General features: G+C 45.0%; 1 protein-coding gene across 1 annotated transcript in view; it reads right to left on the bottom strand.

The window, feature by feature from the left end:
- The window catches only part of aplp2 (amyloid beta (A4) precursor-like protein 2), a 51,961-nt gene extending 39,232 nt beyond the window's left edge, over window positions 1–12,729 (bottom strand). The window contains exon 1 of the mRNA XM_041939999.1: window positions 12,440–12,729. Coding sequence (XP_041795933.1) covers window positions 12,440–12,511 — 72 coding nt within the window. The 5' untranslated portion in view covers window positions 12,512–12,729. The remainder of the gene's footprint in view (window positions 1–12,439) is intronic.
- Between the last annotated feature and the right edge of the window lie 2,774 nt (window positions 12,730–15,503).

Genomic DNA, 15,503 nt, shown 5'->3' with positions numbered 1-15,503 from the left:
GGAACAAATTTGTTCCGATTCTGCTCGGGGTGTACTATTTGCAGTATACGCTGCCAAATTTAGGAAGAGACGCGTCAAGTGACAGCAAGGGCTTGACTACAGTTTCCTCGTTAGTCCAATCACTGTCAAGAGATGTCGGGAAAGAGGCAAGGAATGCAGGAACAAAGACGGGCTGAAGGGGAAAGGCAGGGCAGAAGAGTGTGACTATTAGCTAGTAAAACATGCACATGCACATAATTATCCATCATGAAAAATGTATCTCCTTCTCTCCTGCTTGGTCTTTACAGAACAGCAATTTTTCACAATACTGTTAAAAAGAGAGATAAAAAATAGCACAAGGATGTATAAATTGTTGATTGCTACCTAATTGTGGTAATTCTGACTGAGGGGTTCATTAGAGGGGTAACTGAATTTGACCCTAAAATGTCTCATATGTCTCAATACAACAAAACAAGCCAGAAAATCCTTGAGTTTAAGGTGTGTGCTGGTGTTTGCAGAGAACGTCGGTATACGCATTAAACTCAGTCAACAGAGAAATAACTGATAACAGTGTGCTGCGGCGATAAAGAGATAATTACACAGAGGGTTTTACCCAGAGCTTGTTGTTTAGTTGCTAAGCTACGCAGGTGCATGATTGCATAAATAAGGTGCCGGAGTGTAAAAACTATTTCTTGCAGGAAGAAGATAATTGCTTTTCATTTTGCGTTAATGACTCGAGGACTGTGATGATTGAGGTCTATTTCCAGGTGAGTTTTTTAGCAGCAGCCTCACAGCTGTATGGAGTGCCGACTATAGGTTTACTGTGGCTGCCTCTTCTGCAGAGCTCCTGTCAGCACAATCGCCCATTCTTCCCTTCTGCCCACTAAAAGCTCTCTGCATGAGCAACCCCCTTGCATCCTCCATCTCCCTGCTTTCATCTCTATTCACTTGGAGCACTCTGGACAACTGTTTGTGCACCAATCTCCTCTTGCCTCAGCTATCTCTATACATTTACCTCGCCACCTGCTTCTCTCTAACTGTCTCAGTCTGTGTCTGTCTCGCAGCCATGTGAGCTGGCGACCCTCTCAGCCCTCTCTATCCGGGCTTACCGTCCACGTGGCCTAGAGCGGATTACATTCTTGACATCACTGTGCCAGATGTTTATGACTAAAATAGACAGAACAACTAGCCTCACTACTAAGTCAAAAAATGCATTTAGCTTAAATTTGACACTGCATTTTCCCATTTATGCTTCAGCAGATTCCTCTAGTTTAAAAGGAAAGATTCGCTTTTGCCTAATGATCTCCCCTGCTTCCTTTGGCTCCGATGTGTCTCGCTTTAATTGGAATCAGAGCTGCTGTCTTCATTACCTTGTTCCGCAGACTAAGTCAGAGGTGGAGGACTTGAGTCACAAATTTGAGGACACTGATAAGACTCAACTTTGACTTGGCATTCACAAGACCTGAGTCAGACTCGAGACAGATGACATATTTCATTTTTTTCTAGATATCAAGAGGTTTTGTTTTTGAAACACGATTGCGTGATTTCTAGTAGAACTCGCCCAAACCTGTCAACGCACTAGACAGCCATCATGGAGGAGGATAATGCAAAAATCAGTGACATGACGGCCAGAACTTCCAACTTCAGCCGTCACTACAAAACCCACAAAGAGGCCAGTAGCCACGTTATTGACTGGTCCAACTTTAGCTAGGAAACTAACATTACGTTAAGCTGTTAACTTTGGCTTCGAATCAATTACTTGACTTGTTTGAGACTTCCTCCCACCTCTGGACTAAATTGACTAGCTTTGTCTTCACTTCATTCGTTTGTTCATTCTTCCTCCTGCAGCTTCTGCTCCCAGCTCTCTCTCCGGTGAGCCGGTGTGGAGATCAAATAGCCGATAAGCCGCCCACTGTAACATACACATTAGCATGATTAAATTGGCCATTGCCTGCCCATTTATTAAAAGCCTCTCTGTGCTGGGTGGGAGGTCTATCTAGCCGGTGAGTGGAGTAGGAGAGGGATGGGCTGTGCGTGCATGAGTGTACACGGTGTGTATCGCTGTCGTGTGTGTCTAAGCCTGACATCTCCAAGGCAGAGAAGTTAATGAGGGTTGCAGGGGTATTTCTGACACAGTCCTGGCTTCCTGTGGGGAATTTCAGGTGATTTGATGGAGAGAGAGCCTGTTGAGAAGCGATAGCTGGGCGGGACAAAGTCTGCGGTGGTCTCCTCTCTGGCAGTGGCTACACAGGAGATTTAGGGCTTAGGCGATTGTTAGACGGGGCTCAGTTTGTTTTGAACTACGGGCCTGTGTTTTCTGCGGGCCGCGTTATGTGGACGCTGACTCTTTCCCCACTTTGTGCTGCACTCTCAGCAGTTTAAAAGAGGAGGATTAGACGCAGCAGCGTGCCTCTCTCTTGTCTGACGAAGAGCACAGCCGCATAATCTCTCGTGCTGAGGAGAGGGGATTTGGAAGAAATGACCTGTGCTCGCTTCACTTTCTCTTGCCTCTCTTCCTCTCATACCATCCAAGTTGAGTGAAAACACAGTGCCGCATCCTTCCTTCCTTCCGTCACTCCCACTCCCGCTTTTTCATTTTCCTGCTGGATGACTACACTCATCAGCATGCAGCACCACGCGGTTGCTCCTCAGGACCAGGCAGGCTAGCAGACAGGCAGGCAGACTTGTCAATAAAGGAACAACAGTAACAGGGCACCTCAGCGAGGCCTCCAGCCCTGTCACTGATGTCTCTCTCAGCCGCCTGGACTCTCAGTTAATGAGCACATAATTGTTGAGCAAGCAAAAGACAAATTAGGGAAGCGAGGAGGGAAGAGGGCCGTGAGGTGAGAGGTGTAAAAGAGATAGTAGAGTGAGAAGAGAGGGAGGTGAGGAAAGCACAAGGACAGAATGTTCCAGTGAATAAAGTAAGACATAAAATAGCCAATTTGTCCCAAAATGTGTGGTGCAGTGTAGCAGGCAGCGAGAGAAGAGGGGAGGAAGAACACTGTATCTAAATCAGTGGGGCTGTGGGGGGAATGCTGCTCAGTGGGGGCTGACATTGAGAGCAGGCGGGGAAAAGCAGTTTCAAGGACAACATGGAAATATCACATTCAGTCGCTACAAGGCAGCCATGAGTTGTGGTGAGGCCATGCCGGAGCAGGAGAGCGGCCAGAGAACGGCGGGAGAAAGAACGAGATCAAGGACACGTAGCGATGTTTCCAAAAGATCTGACAACATGGCACGACAGTCGGAGACAGATGTACTGCGTGGGAATGCTGAACAAGAGGAGAAAGTTGTTGACCTTACTAGCATTGGCATGATATCAGGGGACTGACCTTGATGCCACAGCTAATCTCAGCATATTTGGATTCCAAACCAAAGCAAAAAAAAAAGCACATAATCAAGCAGGGTGCTGCCGCTTTTTACTACAGACATGTCTGGAGCAAATTTTACATCATTAATAATTGTTTATCGAATCTTTTAAGCAAAAATGACAAATATTTCTCGGATGTTACGCACTGAAATCAGTGTTTCTGCTCAATGCACAGCTTCCAATTTTCCATTTGAAAGTGCAGACATGAAAGCCTCTGGATCTTTTTGTCAAGTGTGAGACAGCCTTTATCATTCACATATTCCAAATTCACATGTACTATAAGCCCTGTGTAGGTGATGCTAAAATGGATTTTCAGCTTGCAGAATACATTTCCGAGAACATATTGAATTTTAAAAATATAAAATATATAATGAACATTAAAATATTTTTCCATCTCCGCCGGTCGAGGTTGTATTGCAGCATACAACCTGACTCTGATTACCACATGGAAGGAAGTTACAGACAGCAGCTGAGTTTGACTCTGGTCCCAGCATGCAGTGCCACTCTCCCATGACCACCCAGGCTGATTTTAAATGAATCTGTGCTCTGATTGCAGAGCTCCATGCTCCTTTTTCTCCCCTGCAGACACTGAGCGGTGGACCAGAGACGCAACCCACATGTCCGCATTACACTGTGATGCTCCAGGCAATGCAAGGGCGGCCATCTTTAGCAAGGGAAGATGATGGATGTAATGTAGATATACTTATCTGTCATTAAGCCCTGCTCTGCCCTCCCTCAGCCACTCCTCAGGGGGAGGGTGGAGGGATTTCTATCAGACTAGTGGAGAATATAACTCTATGCTGAGGGAGGCCAACAGCTAATCAGTCATGCCTCTATGGAAAAGACACAGACTTCACAGCAGGAGCATCCGTCTCCAGGCCTGTCTACAACACTTGCTCTTTGTCACTCATCTGACCTTGCTCCCCCACCTCCTGTGTCTTTCCCTACAGCCTAACTTGGACCTTTCTGTGGCATCTTACTTCATCTCTGGGAGAGATCCCAAAACCAAACCAGCACAATGACAGCGACTATGAGGCGGACAAATCTCTGCGCCCTCGCATGACTGCGCCACAGTGTCCGCCTGTCAGCTCCCAGCACCTCAATAATAGCGCAGTGACGCTAAATAGGCTCCTGAAACATAAGGACGGGATGTGATGAACACTGAAGGGAGCGGTTGGAGGGTAGGTGGGGAATGGAGGGGGTGGAGTCCGGTGGAGGCGGCTAGCTGCTCAGAAGGCTCTATAATTAGCTGCAGAAGATCAAATGACTTTTAATGGGTTTGTCTGAAAACAGCAGACTATTCCAGATTTGCGCTCTGAGCTATATTCATATCTCATCAAACTAATGGAATTCTCCAGAGTGCTTGATTGGTTTTTATCTCAGATCAAAATGGCTGATAGAGGTGCATGGCTGCAGCGTTCACGAGCTGCAGTTTTGTAATGAAAAGAGTGCAATTCCAGGGCACCATTATGTAACACAGAAATGGTTGTAACAAAAACTTACAAATGTCAAATGACATGAGTATTCCTTCAGCTGGTGATCTGACAGCACTCAGAATTCATGGTGTGACGCACAATCATTGCTGCTATAGGAGTCATTTCACATGGATATACGGCGCAAATGGTCTTATAATGACTTCTGGTGACAGATAATGGAAACCTCTACTGGTCATTAGTTAGAGAATTAATAAGAGAGACACTACAAGGATAATATCAGGGTCATAGCTGAGCGACTGCCTGATCCGGGTGGAGGGAGGTCTGGTGCAGAATGCTAAACATGCTGCCTACAAATAGGCCATGAGCATGCAGTAACACTGATACACACACTGTGCAATGAGACACGCTTGGGGGACTGTCTACTGCAGGAACAATTAGCTCATTAATTGTTTAGTCAATCATTAGAAAATTAACTGATAGTTTGGATAATTCATTAATCATGTATCAAACGCCAAACATTTGCTGGTTCCAGCTTCTCAAATGTGAGGATTTGCTGCTTTTCTCTGGTTTATGTCATTGTAAATTGAATATCTTTGGGTTTTGGATTGTCGATTGGGCCAAACAAGCGACCTGAAGAAGTCATCTTGGGCCTTGTGATAAGCACTTTACACAATTCTGTGAGCTCTCCATTCATTGAAAAAATAATCAACAAAAGAAACAAGAGTGAAAATAATCATCGCTCGCAGCCAGACAACGGCCTGTTCAGCCCTTTTGACTCCTGCAAGGTTATTGTTTCTGCATAATAAACTATGCTCTTGAAAACTTGTGTACAGTTGATGCAGGGGAAATAAAGGGCAATACAGACTGAGGCACAATGTGGAGTTGCTGCAGATGCTCTCAGTGAAATTATACGTGTCACAGTCTGTTTGTGTGTCTATGAGTGTCCCTTATTTCCCTTGGTTTCCTGCTAGCATTCAGGCTACATTAATATCCCCTCCTCAGCCACCGGGGTTTCTATTTTGGACTGGAGGAAATTATGTCCGAAAACTCCGGCCGGGTTGTAAGTCTCATTTTTATTTTGCCTTCTCCTTAAATTATACAATGCACAAACCTTCCTTTTACTGCTTGTGCCAGGGCAGGGAGGGGATCTGTAGGCTTTAGCTCTTCATCACGCATGAACACCTCTCATTAAATTAATTACAGAGCATGAAGGTAGAAGCTTAAAGGTAAGTAGGGGGGGGGTAAACTCAAAGGATTTTTTTTTCATCTCATTTCTATTACAGGACAAAAAAAAAAAATGTTCTCACTTGGAAACCCAAGGTGGAACGCTTATGTTCTCCCTTCCCCACTTCCTCCTTTGTACGTGAAATCTCCCCTGTGTTCTGTCTGTGTCCCAAGTGGACCATCCTACAGAGCTGCTGTTTGTCCTTGGCCACCTTCTCCTTGAGAAAGTGCTGTATCAGACAGGCTGCTAACAGGGCCGTCATGTAGCTGGAGCACCAGCGGCGGCAGCAGCAGCACAGGTCTCTCTTTGGGGGTATACAGTTACACTGCACTGCTTCTATCTCTTACCATTCTGACATTTTCATTTCCCCCCATCCCCTGAGGAAAAAGGGATAAACTTAAAAGAAAAAAGGAAACAGGATGGACTCCATGTCGCTGTTGGTTCCAGTCTGGATGATACCATTTACACTACAGGCACGGGGGTAAAGAGAGGAGGGATGTGAAGGAAGCTCAGTAAGCAGCAAGACGGACAAGGAGGGAGCTGGAACTAACATGCTCTGTTTTCCCTTGCAGCAAATGGAGTATTTGTGCAGCGTTGCTCAGCAAATCAGAAGAAATACAGCAGCAAGGCAGCCTGCCAGTCATCCAGCCATCCAGCCTTGCCTATCAAGTCAAGAGCACCACCTCCTTCCCAACTCTCCTTCAGCTATAAAGCTGCGCGCTGTGTTTATACCTGGGCATGCACATAAGTTTAGAGAACTTGATCAAAAAGGCCTTCTCGTGGCTCTAAATCACAACGAAACAAAACAAAAAATAGACACTGCGGCTGCAACAGTCCTCAAATCACATCCTGAAGCACACTGAACACGACGCCAAGACACAAAACATCAAAAAATGGCCTCCCAGCCTGCTGCACGCACATCCAGAGAAAATAAGGATAAAGCCATATGATAAACAAAGACACACAAATATACACACAAAGACAGACAGACAGACCCGCCCACGTGCTGGAGCTCACACGCAGAAATAGACAAAGAAACAAATCAGCAAAGCACTGAGAAAAGACACATCAATTATAAGTGAAGTTTGGAAAACTGGGTCTGATCTGAATGCTCTTGTTTGACAAGAGAGACAAAATTCAGCTCAAGATGGGTTCAAACAGGAGTAAAGAAAAAGAAAAGCAGCCCTTGAGTAATTTATGCTCTTACATTTTCTGGTGTATTTGAGCATGCAAACAGCAGGAAACAATGCCCAGCACACAGTTAAACTGGCTCTTTGATTCTTAGCTGCCTGCCTCCATTTAATTTCACTTTGTGCACGCAAAAAAAAAAAAGACAAATCAGTGCACAGGCTTCGCCCGAGCCTGCGTATGACTCACTGATCATACAAAAATGAGAGCTGCACACCTGAATAAGAGAAGGGAAGAACAGCAGACACAGTTCACGTCACATATGAACAGATAGGCACTGAGGAAGAGACGGGCGGGGCCATAGGCAGAGGTACAAGTGCACTATAACTCATAGATAGCACAACGGATATTTTATTCATGGGAAGAAAAACCCAAGCAGCAAGAGTGACTCACTGTGCCACAGGGACACACACTCACACACACACAGAAGGGGGGTGACAGGGTTTAACCCACCTACGTCGACTGCCTCCTCATTCTCAAACAGAAAACACATTAAAAAATAAAGTCTGAAATGGCAGGGCTCCTTTCAAAGGATGAAAGGGGATGTTTTTGTCTTCCGAACTTGCCAGAGTGTACAGCCACTCTCTCTCTCGCTATCACAGGAAGAGAGCCGCTCATAGCACAATACAACGAGCCGTTTGCACTTCAGGCTATGCATTCCTGGGCACTCTGGCATATAAACTGACAAAGGAATTCTCATGCAGCCGCGCTGAGCCAGGCTGCTGTCGACAACACACAGACTCAGGTGTGGTGGCGTTGGCGGCGGCGGCTGCGTGTACACAACGAGGATTGTCGAGGCTGTGCAGATTGACCTACATATGGCGGCAGGCCTGGTGCAACTTAAGCAATGTGCAGTCATCAGTGTGCCGATCTGAACCCACTCACTCCACGCCAAGTTACCGCCGCTCAGGATCTCTCACAGAGAAAAACTGACTAAATATGTGATGAGCCGAGCTGTAAGAGGATTCAGGCGTGCACACACACACACACACATTTCAAAGACACACAAACACGCATCTCCAGTTGCAAAAACCGAGGCAACTCTGTTCACTTGGGATAATTAGAGCGCACGCAGAGCCTTGGAGACAAAGCCTGGCATCGTGAGAACAAGGCTCGCCTGATGAGGCCTCTCTATTTAAATCCCCAGGATGAGCTGAGAGTGTGTCTGTCGATGGAATCACTCCAGGAGACATGCACGGGCTCGGAGGGCGGAACAGCCAAGGAAGTGCGAGGAAGTGCGAGGAAGACGGAAAGACGGACGGAGAGACAGAGCGCTGCACATGAACCGAGTGGCAGGAAGGTATCTTTGAGGAAATGAAAGGAGCGGGAATAAGGGCTAAGATTCAATCAGAAATCCCTTCCTACTGTTAGTCATAGAGCACAGATCACACTTCAATGCTGAGCGAACACCGCTGAAATTACACACAGGTGACTCACTGTTCTGTGCCACTTTAAAGCCAGTTTGCCCGTGCTGGCTTAGGAAATGAGGGTTTGACTGAGTGAGTAGGCGAGTGGGGGAGTGAACTGAGCTGATAGAGATGGGTATGGCTCTGGGATTAGTACCTTTCCCTTTGCAGATCTATAAGCACCGAGTGTTTCTTGTCGCTAAGAGGATTCCCGGGGATACGGGGCTGTCCCAACAATTGAAAGCAAGGTTTTAGGCGCTAATCTACGAATTCAAGGGCGAGTGAGGCTGATTCTCAGCTGATGCAGCACATGCTGCTGCCGTCAACTTGATTGACACAGCAGAGCGTGGAGGTCAAAGAGGCAATCTTTACAGCTTAGAGGAGAGAGAAGGAGCAGCCTACAGAAGGCTTTAAGTGTGCTTCACCAACCACAACCATGTATTGAGATCTCATTATCAGATGCAAGTGCGACTGATTGTTGTTTTGGTTTTTTTCAGGCGTGAAATGTCGCCAACAGTCTGCCTTGACCCTCGTTTTCACTCGGTATCTTGATCACCTCTGTATGGTAACAACGCCCTGAGCTGTCCCAGCTATTCAGGGCCACACAAAAGGCCCTCATAGGGAATCATTCAGCCCTCCTAACAGACGGCTCCGCAGCACCCGCCCCGACAATCACAGCCAACCGGGGGCATTCATTCACATGCAATTGTTCACTATCAGCCCGTATCCAGAGCAAATACACACATGGAAGCGCACAGGAGCAGGCTTTAATATCAGTGCTTGCCTACAAGCACACATGGCCAAGCATGCACACACACACTTTGGATGATAAGGGGAAAAATCCTGTTGCAAGAGGATTGCAACCAAAGAGCAATAAGCATGGCACCATAGCCACGGACAGATTTTCTTTCTTACTACCACTCCTCCCTGTGCACAAGCACGCAGCATTTGTGCACGTCTGTGGACTGGATGTGTTTGTCCACTGCTGTAGAGCTGCTGACTGACCAGCACATATTTGTGAACAGGCCCTAAAAAGGCAAAGTCACTGCACCAGCATGAGTTAACGCTTCCATTTTTAAGCGTTGATGTGTTTGATGCTACAGGCCCACCCGCTGTAGCCAACAACAAGCCGGCTGGAATATTATTTTGATTTTCAACAGGCACAAAAATCTGATGCTGTGTTGCGTAACACTCATTCATTTTTACACTGTGTGTCATGACTGCGATAATCTCTGCTCGCTTAAGTCAGCAGAGAATAAAATGTACCGAATGCATTAACTGTTCCAGATATTCTGTATTCCATTAATCCAGTGGGAGCCGTATCAGCAAATGCCTCAGTGTGATGCAATTCTCTGGGTAAACCTGCTATGTGGATCTCGCCTGCGCCCTATTTCTAAACTCGCTCCAGAAAAGATACAGCTGCTCACCCTGGATTCCCCACAAGCAAGTGAAAAACCCTGTTTGCTGTTTTTTCGGATATGAAATTAGAAGGCAAGATACAGAGAGTAAAGAGGAAGAAACCACCAGGGCAAAACCTTTTGAAGCCACCGCAGACTGTAAAACCTCGCGACACAGCGATGCTCAGATGAGAAGGGGGGAAACACAGCTGAGGAAACAAAAGCTCACAATCTGGCACCCTCGCAGGTATCTGACAAAACAAAACCGTTTACACAGCTGAAGTAGCTGGCTCACAAAACGCCTCTAAAGGAGGAACTGCGAAACGGGAGGGCCGACGACTCTTCAACGGTCGCAACACACAAAGAGATGAGGGGATGTGGAAGTAGAGAGGTGGATGAGAGGGAATAAAGCATCCCCGACCAACAGAGAGGGTGTCTCTGAGGAGCTCTCCCAGCCTCGTAAATTCAAGCTCAAGGTCCAGGGGAGCGAGCGCAGTCAGCACGGCAATATCTACCTCGGCTCTGTGTCCACAAGCTCATCAGCAGGGCCACGTCTGCACACACCAGCAGCTTCACTGACAAACAACGGCGAGCAGTTGCTTTCGGGCTGTCCAGTCTTGACATGGTTCAAACAACTGAGAGTTACACAGCAACACTGCTGTGGCCGCATTACCATTCGGGCTGAGAAAAAGACAGTTTGATGTTGATGCTTATAATTAATAATCTTTTACCTCATTTAACTAAAGATGTGGCTGTTTTGGAGCAGCCACACATGATAAATCTTAGAAATTTATATAGTCTTCTGTTTGTTGTCCTCTTTCAATGACTAAAAGGTGTTGATAATTGCGTTTTACCCTACAGGTGCATACTCAGGTGTTTGATTTTTACCACCTCAGTGCTAAGGCTTGCGTTTCCTGTAGACAGTGTGCATTTGGAGCAAATACAGCGATATGAGTATCCATATCGCGTGATGTTGAAAATGCCACATCAAACAAAGAAAAAAGCTTTGTCCTTCAGGGCAGCATTGATTAAACCACAGGAATCCTCAGCATGCGCCTTACAGTCAAGTCATACAGCGGCCGCCGTAAATTTCTCAATTTAATCTGGGTGACTGATCAGGAAAATTCAATGATTTCATCCATTAATCATCTCAGGAGAGTCTGTACAGTATCGATCAGCGTGTCTGTGCTGTTAGGAAGGTTGACTGAGGAGGCAATCATTTTAGAGGGGACAGGTCTTTGTAGAGAGAGCAGCAGCATAGATTTTGTTAGAGACATAATAACCATTATTTCCCCTCACACAAAGCCAGCCAATACCGCCTCAAAATGGCTGAGGTTTCTGTCGCAAACGCAGGAGAGAGAGAAACCTTCCCTGATAACCACTTTGCACTGAGCACAACAGTGCCAGGAGGAGACGTCTTGTTAAAATGTTTTGTCATGGTTGCTTCAGCAGCGAGCAGGAAGCCTTGTGTTTGCTCTGAGGGGTCGGGGGGCTGTTTGCTCTGAAAAAGGTTGCATTGTTATCAGATGACACACACGTCTGACTCTGCAGACATCAGTGTCCAGAGACAATAACTGGTGAGCCGGCAGGAAAACAGGACATCGGACAGGTAAGGAGTGTGTGCACATGTGTGAACAGGGGTGTTTGTACAGGTGATCCAACATTTGGGTCATTTGGATCTCACAAATCGATTTTTGTAGTAGTTCAAACCATAATACAGACTACAAGCCTGTAAAATAAGACATTAACAGACAGTACTGAGTAAGAACAGGGGCCTGCCTGCATCACAGGACCAGCACAAGAGGGGCCGTCCTGCAGACACAGGAAAAGCTGGAGTTACAGAGGATTTCCTCCTGATCGGGTCAAATGTAACACATGATAATTCATACATGGACACAACTGTTGCGGAGAGCAGGCGGAACTGTTGGTGATCCACTGCAGAGGTCCTGTGTGTCCCCACAGGCCTGACAAAGCGACTGCTGTCTTTCATTAGATCTCTGCAGCAAAGCTGCTATAATTCTAGTTTCAGCACCTTCCGGCCGCACATTGTTCAACTCACACCAACCAGCGCTGAAGAACGTGTGAGTTGAACGCGAGCTCGTCAATATTTAACCACATCTAATTTGATATCAGCCTCACGAGCACCTCCAAAACATTTCAAACTACAAACACATGCTGTGTGTGCTGTCTGTGAATCCTCCCATGATGAGTGAAATCAGTGTGATCGGCTCCGCCACTTGTGCGCGAGAAGCTGAATAAAAATCGACATCACACAGTGTTTTCAGCGGCGCTCAGCCGTAAATGCCTCATGTGAGGAAAGGACAGAGTACAGGCCGAGGAGACTGGATTTGCATGAGCGAACCACTCTGGGGGTTTAGATCCAAACCAGACAAACCTGGCACAGAATAAATGCGAAGACATTTCAGATCACATACCTCAATATATCCGGCCAGCGCAGGAACCACAATGCCCAAAATCAGGACAGATATCGCCGGGACTGAACCCATCTTCCAGGATCTCCTCTTATGCTACTGTAAATAACTTATATCCTGAGAGCTATACGTGTGAAGTGACGTCCGGAGGGATAGAGAGCAAACCAGGTCCTGGGGGTACTCTGAGGATCTGTCCCGGAGCGCGCCACGAGTCCGGCTCCGCTTGTTTTGTTACCCGAGCTGGGCAGAAATGTTGGAGGGAGACTGTCTGTCGGTCTCCTCTGGAAATGTGGACTGGGTGTCTGTGGCGCGGCTGCTGAGGCTCCGCTGCCTCCTCCCTCCCCTGATTCATCCGATCCAGACGCAGCACCGTGCGCCACCAGGCGACCCGCGGCGGAACATCCACCCTGAAACTGCACTTACACTGAGCCGGTCATGAATAATGATAACACCACCTTCTACTCATAACTGCATCTCTTCTAGAGCTGTGGGTTTGCTTAAACATGTTTACACAAGTTTATACGGTAGGTAAAAGTAGCTCCACCTCAGCATTTTTATGTATTAATGTGTAAGTAAAAAAATACTTTTGTAGCTGGTATTATTATTATTATTACTAGTATTATTATTAGTGTTAGTATAATAATAATTATTCTTATTATTAAATTTGAGCAAGTGACTGTATTTAGTATGCAAACTCTTAATCAGTGCATGTAAATTGTAGGCCTACTTCACTACAATACCACCAGCAGTTAATTATGAATACAGGTCTTGTATTTGTAACTGAGTACTTTTACATTGTGGTATTACTGTCTTACTTCAGTGAATGATCTGATTCTTTCAGGGCAGCTGAGCTGAATATGAAGATATTTGCATTATTGTCAGGTTTTACCTTTTTTACTGCATGTTGGTTTATTTTATTCTAGTATCTTAATTTTATTTTATAATCGTTCTTATCTTTCTATTATCTTGTTTCTAACATGGGGGTTGCAGTGCAAATTTCATTGACATGTCATGCTCAATGACAATAAAGAAATCTTGAATCTTGAGTGAAGTCCTAATAGGCTTCAAGATGTCAATGAGATGTTCCTTTGGCCATGTTTTAAATCTACATTGCTGTTGTGTCCGGGAATTTTCTCCATTCAGGGTGAAACTTTACACTTCAGAGGAACACTGTAAGCAACAGCAAAGACTCAGTGGTGGAAAGTAAAGCTCATTTAATCAAGTAGAAACTTCAGTGAAGCTGCGAGGTTTAATTTACTTTAGTATTTTCATTTACTCCATAACATCTCAAGGGGAATAGTACACATATTCACAATTATCTGACAGCTGGATTTAGTTTGAGTTCATGTACACAGCATGTCATCATCTTATATAACATGTTGCCATTGTTAGAAAATAAACTTGGACTTCAACCAGTTATTGGTTGATTATTTAAACTGTTTAACCTATAACATTTAATAAAATTTAAAAACTGAAAGATTCAGTTTAGAAACAGAGAAAAAATCCTCACTTTGCTTCATATACTTTAAATATATTTCACTGTTAATATCTATTCACTTTGTCTTATGTCAAATTTTGAATGTAGGTGCAAAGATGCCAAAGAACAGCAGAAGGATTAAAGCCCTTAAAGTTTGTTAGTTCGTTCAGGTTAGGGTTAACCCAACCCCCACAATCAAAAATGAAGTAGGCCTACAACAAAATGCAAGCGGCACACCCCTCTTACGACAAGGTGTTGTTTAACAGAGGTATGCAGGAGGATACCCTGTTACTCATGTCCTTAAAGTTCTCCTTAGAACAGCAGAACTTCCACCAGAGAGCAAACAAGCTATTTATTTAGACAGTAAATAGTTTCTTTAAAAAGAAACAAATTTGATATCATTGTCTGTGAATTAGGCCTCTTCATTCACTACACAAAATCATTGTGGATTTAAGAGGCGACAGACAGCAAATGACCCGACTAAAGGAAACAATGTTCTTGTTCTGATGAACCAAAATTAGTTTTCTTCGTCCAGTTGGTCGTATTAATTGGGCAATTACACCATCCGCCTTTTGTTTCTTTTCTTTCTCCGTTGTCATGTTTCTCTCTGATGGCTTATTGAAAAAAGCATCATGTAAATATCTTTGCTCCAGGCAGGGCACTCACAGTGGTTATTAATATTTGAAACATCACCCACCAGACGTGTTACAACGACTTCAATTTCGTCCTGAGACGTTTCAGTTTGGTCCAGAGACACGAGAAACTGCCTGTGGGAAAAAACAGAGCGGCGTATTAACTCTGTGTTTTGTGTCTCCAGGTAACAGAGGTCCAGACAGAACAGGCCAACATCTGTTTAAGTCTACTTCAGCTTTTCTTTAGCTGTAGGAAACAATGAATGTGACTGGAAGGTGTGGCTCATTATCATTTAGTTAATTCATCTGAAGGTGTCCAACACCACTTATCTCTCCACAGAGTAGCTGAAAATTGATCCTCAGCAAACATAATGTGATCGGTGCAGTATACTACAATAATACAGTGTCCACAATATCTATGGTAGGGGTGTATTATTGAAACTTCCATTAAACATATAGTTAAGATCTCTCCAGTCCCAGATTTTTCAGAATTTCTAAATGAACATTTCTGATAATTTTTCTTAATCAGGCCTTAACTCAAGACTTTCAGGGATAGATATCATGTGAGAAGTAGGAGTCATTTCAAAAAGCAAACCTACTATCACGGGCGTACACTGCCCTCTGACGGTAAACACACTGTTCATTGTCTCGAGTTTTTTAACAGGAAGTATCTTCACAGTATTCTGTCTGTCTTGACACTATGGAGTGCTTTTGTAGTTGCTCTCTGTGACTGCAGGACATGATATTACGGGGGACTCCACACTGACAACTACAAAGTAAACGGCGAGCTCATGTTGTATAAACGACCGAAACCTTATTTGTTTATTGGACTTTATACTGAGAGTCCCTTGGTTTATTGAACAGTGATTTATTATACAATGTATATAAGCACTTTATATTTTGAAAGTATTCACCGGAAGTCTTGTATGCTGTCATATCTACATTGACGCTAACTTGA

Source organism: Chelmon rostratus, chromosome 7 (genome assembly GCF_017976325.1).
Source record: "Chelmon rostratus isolate fCheRos1 chromosome 7, fCheRos1.pri, whole genome shotgun sequence".
NCBI classification, from domain to species: Eukaryota; Metazoa; Chordata; class Actinopteri; order Chaetodontiformes; family Chaetodontidae; genus Chelmon; species Chelmon rostratus.
Note: the sequence above shows the minus strand (reverse complement) of the source record. Positions and strands in the feature narration are given on the sequence as shown.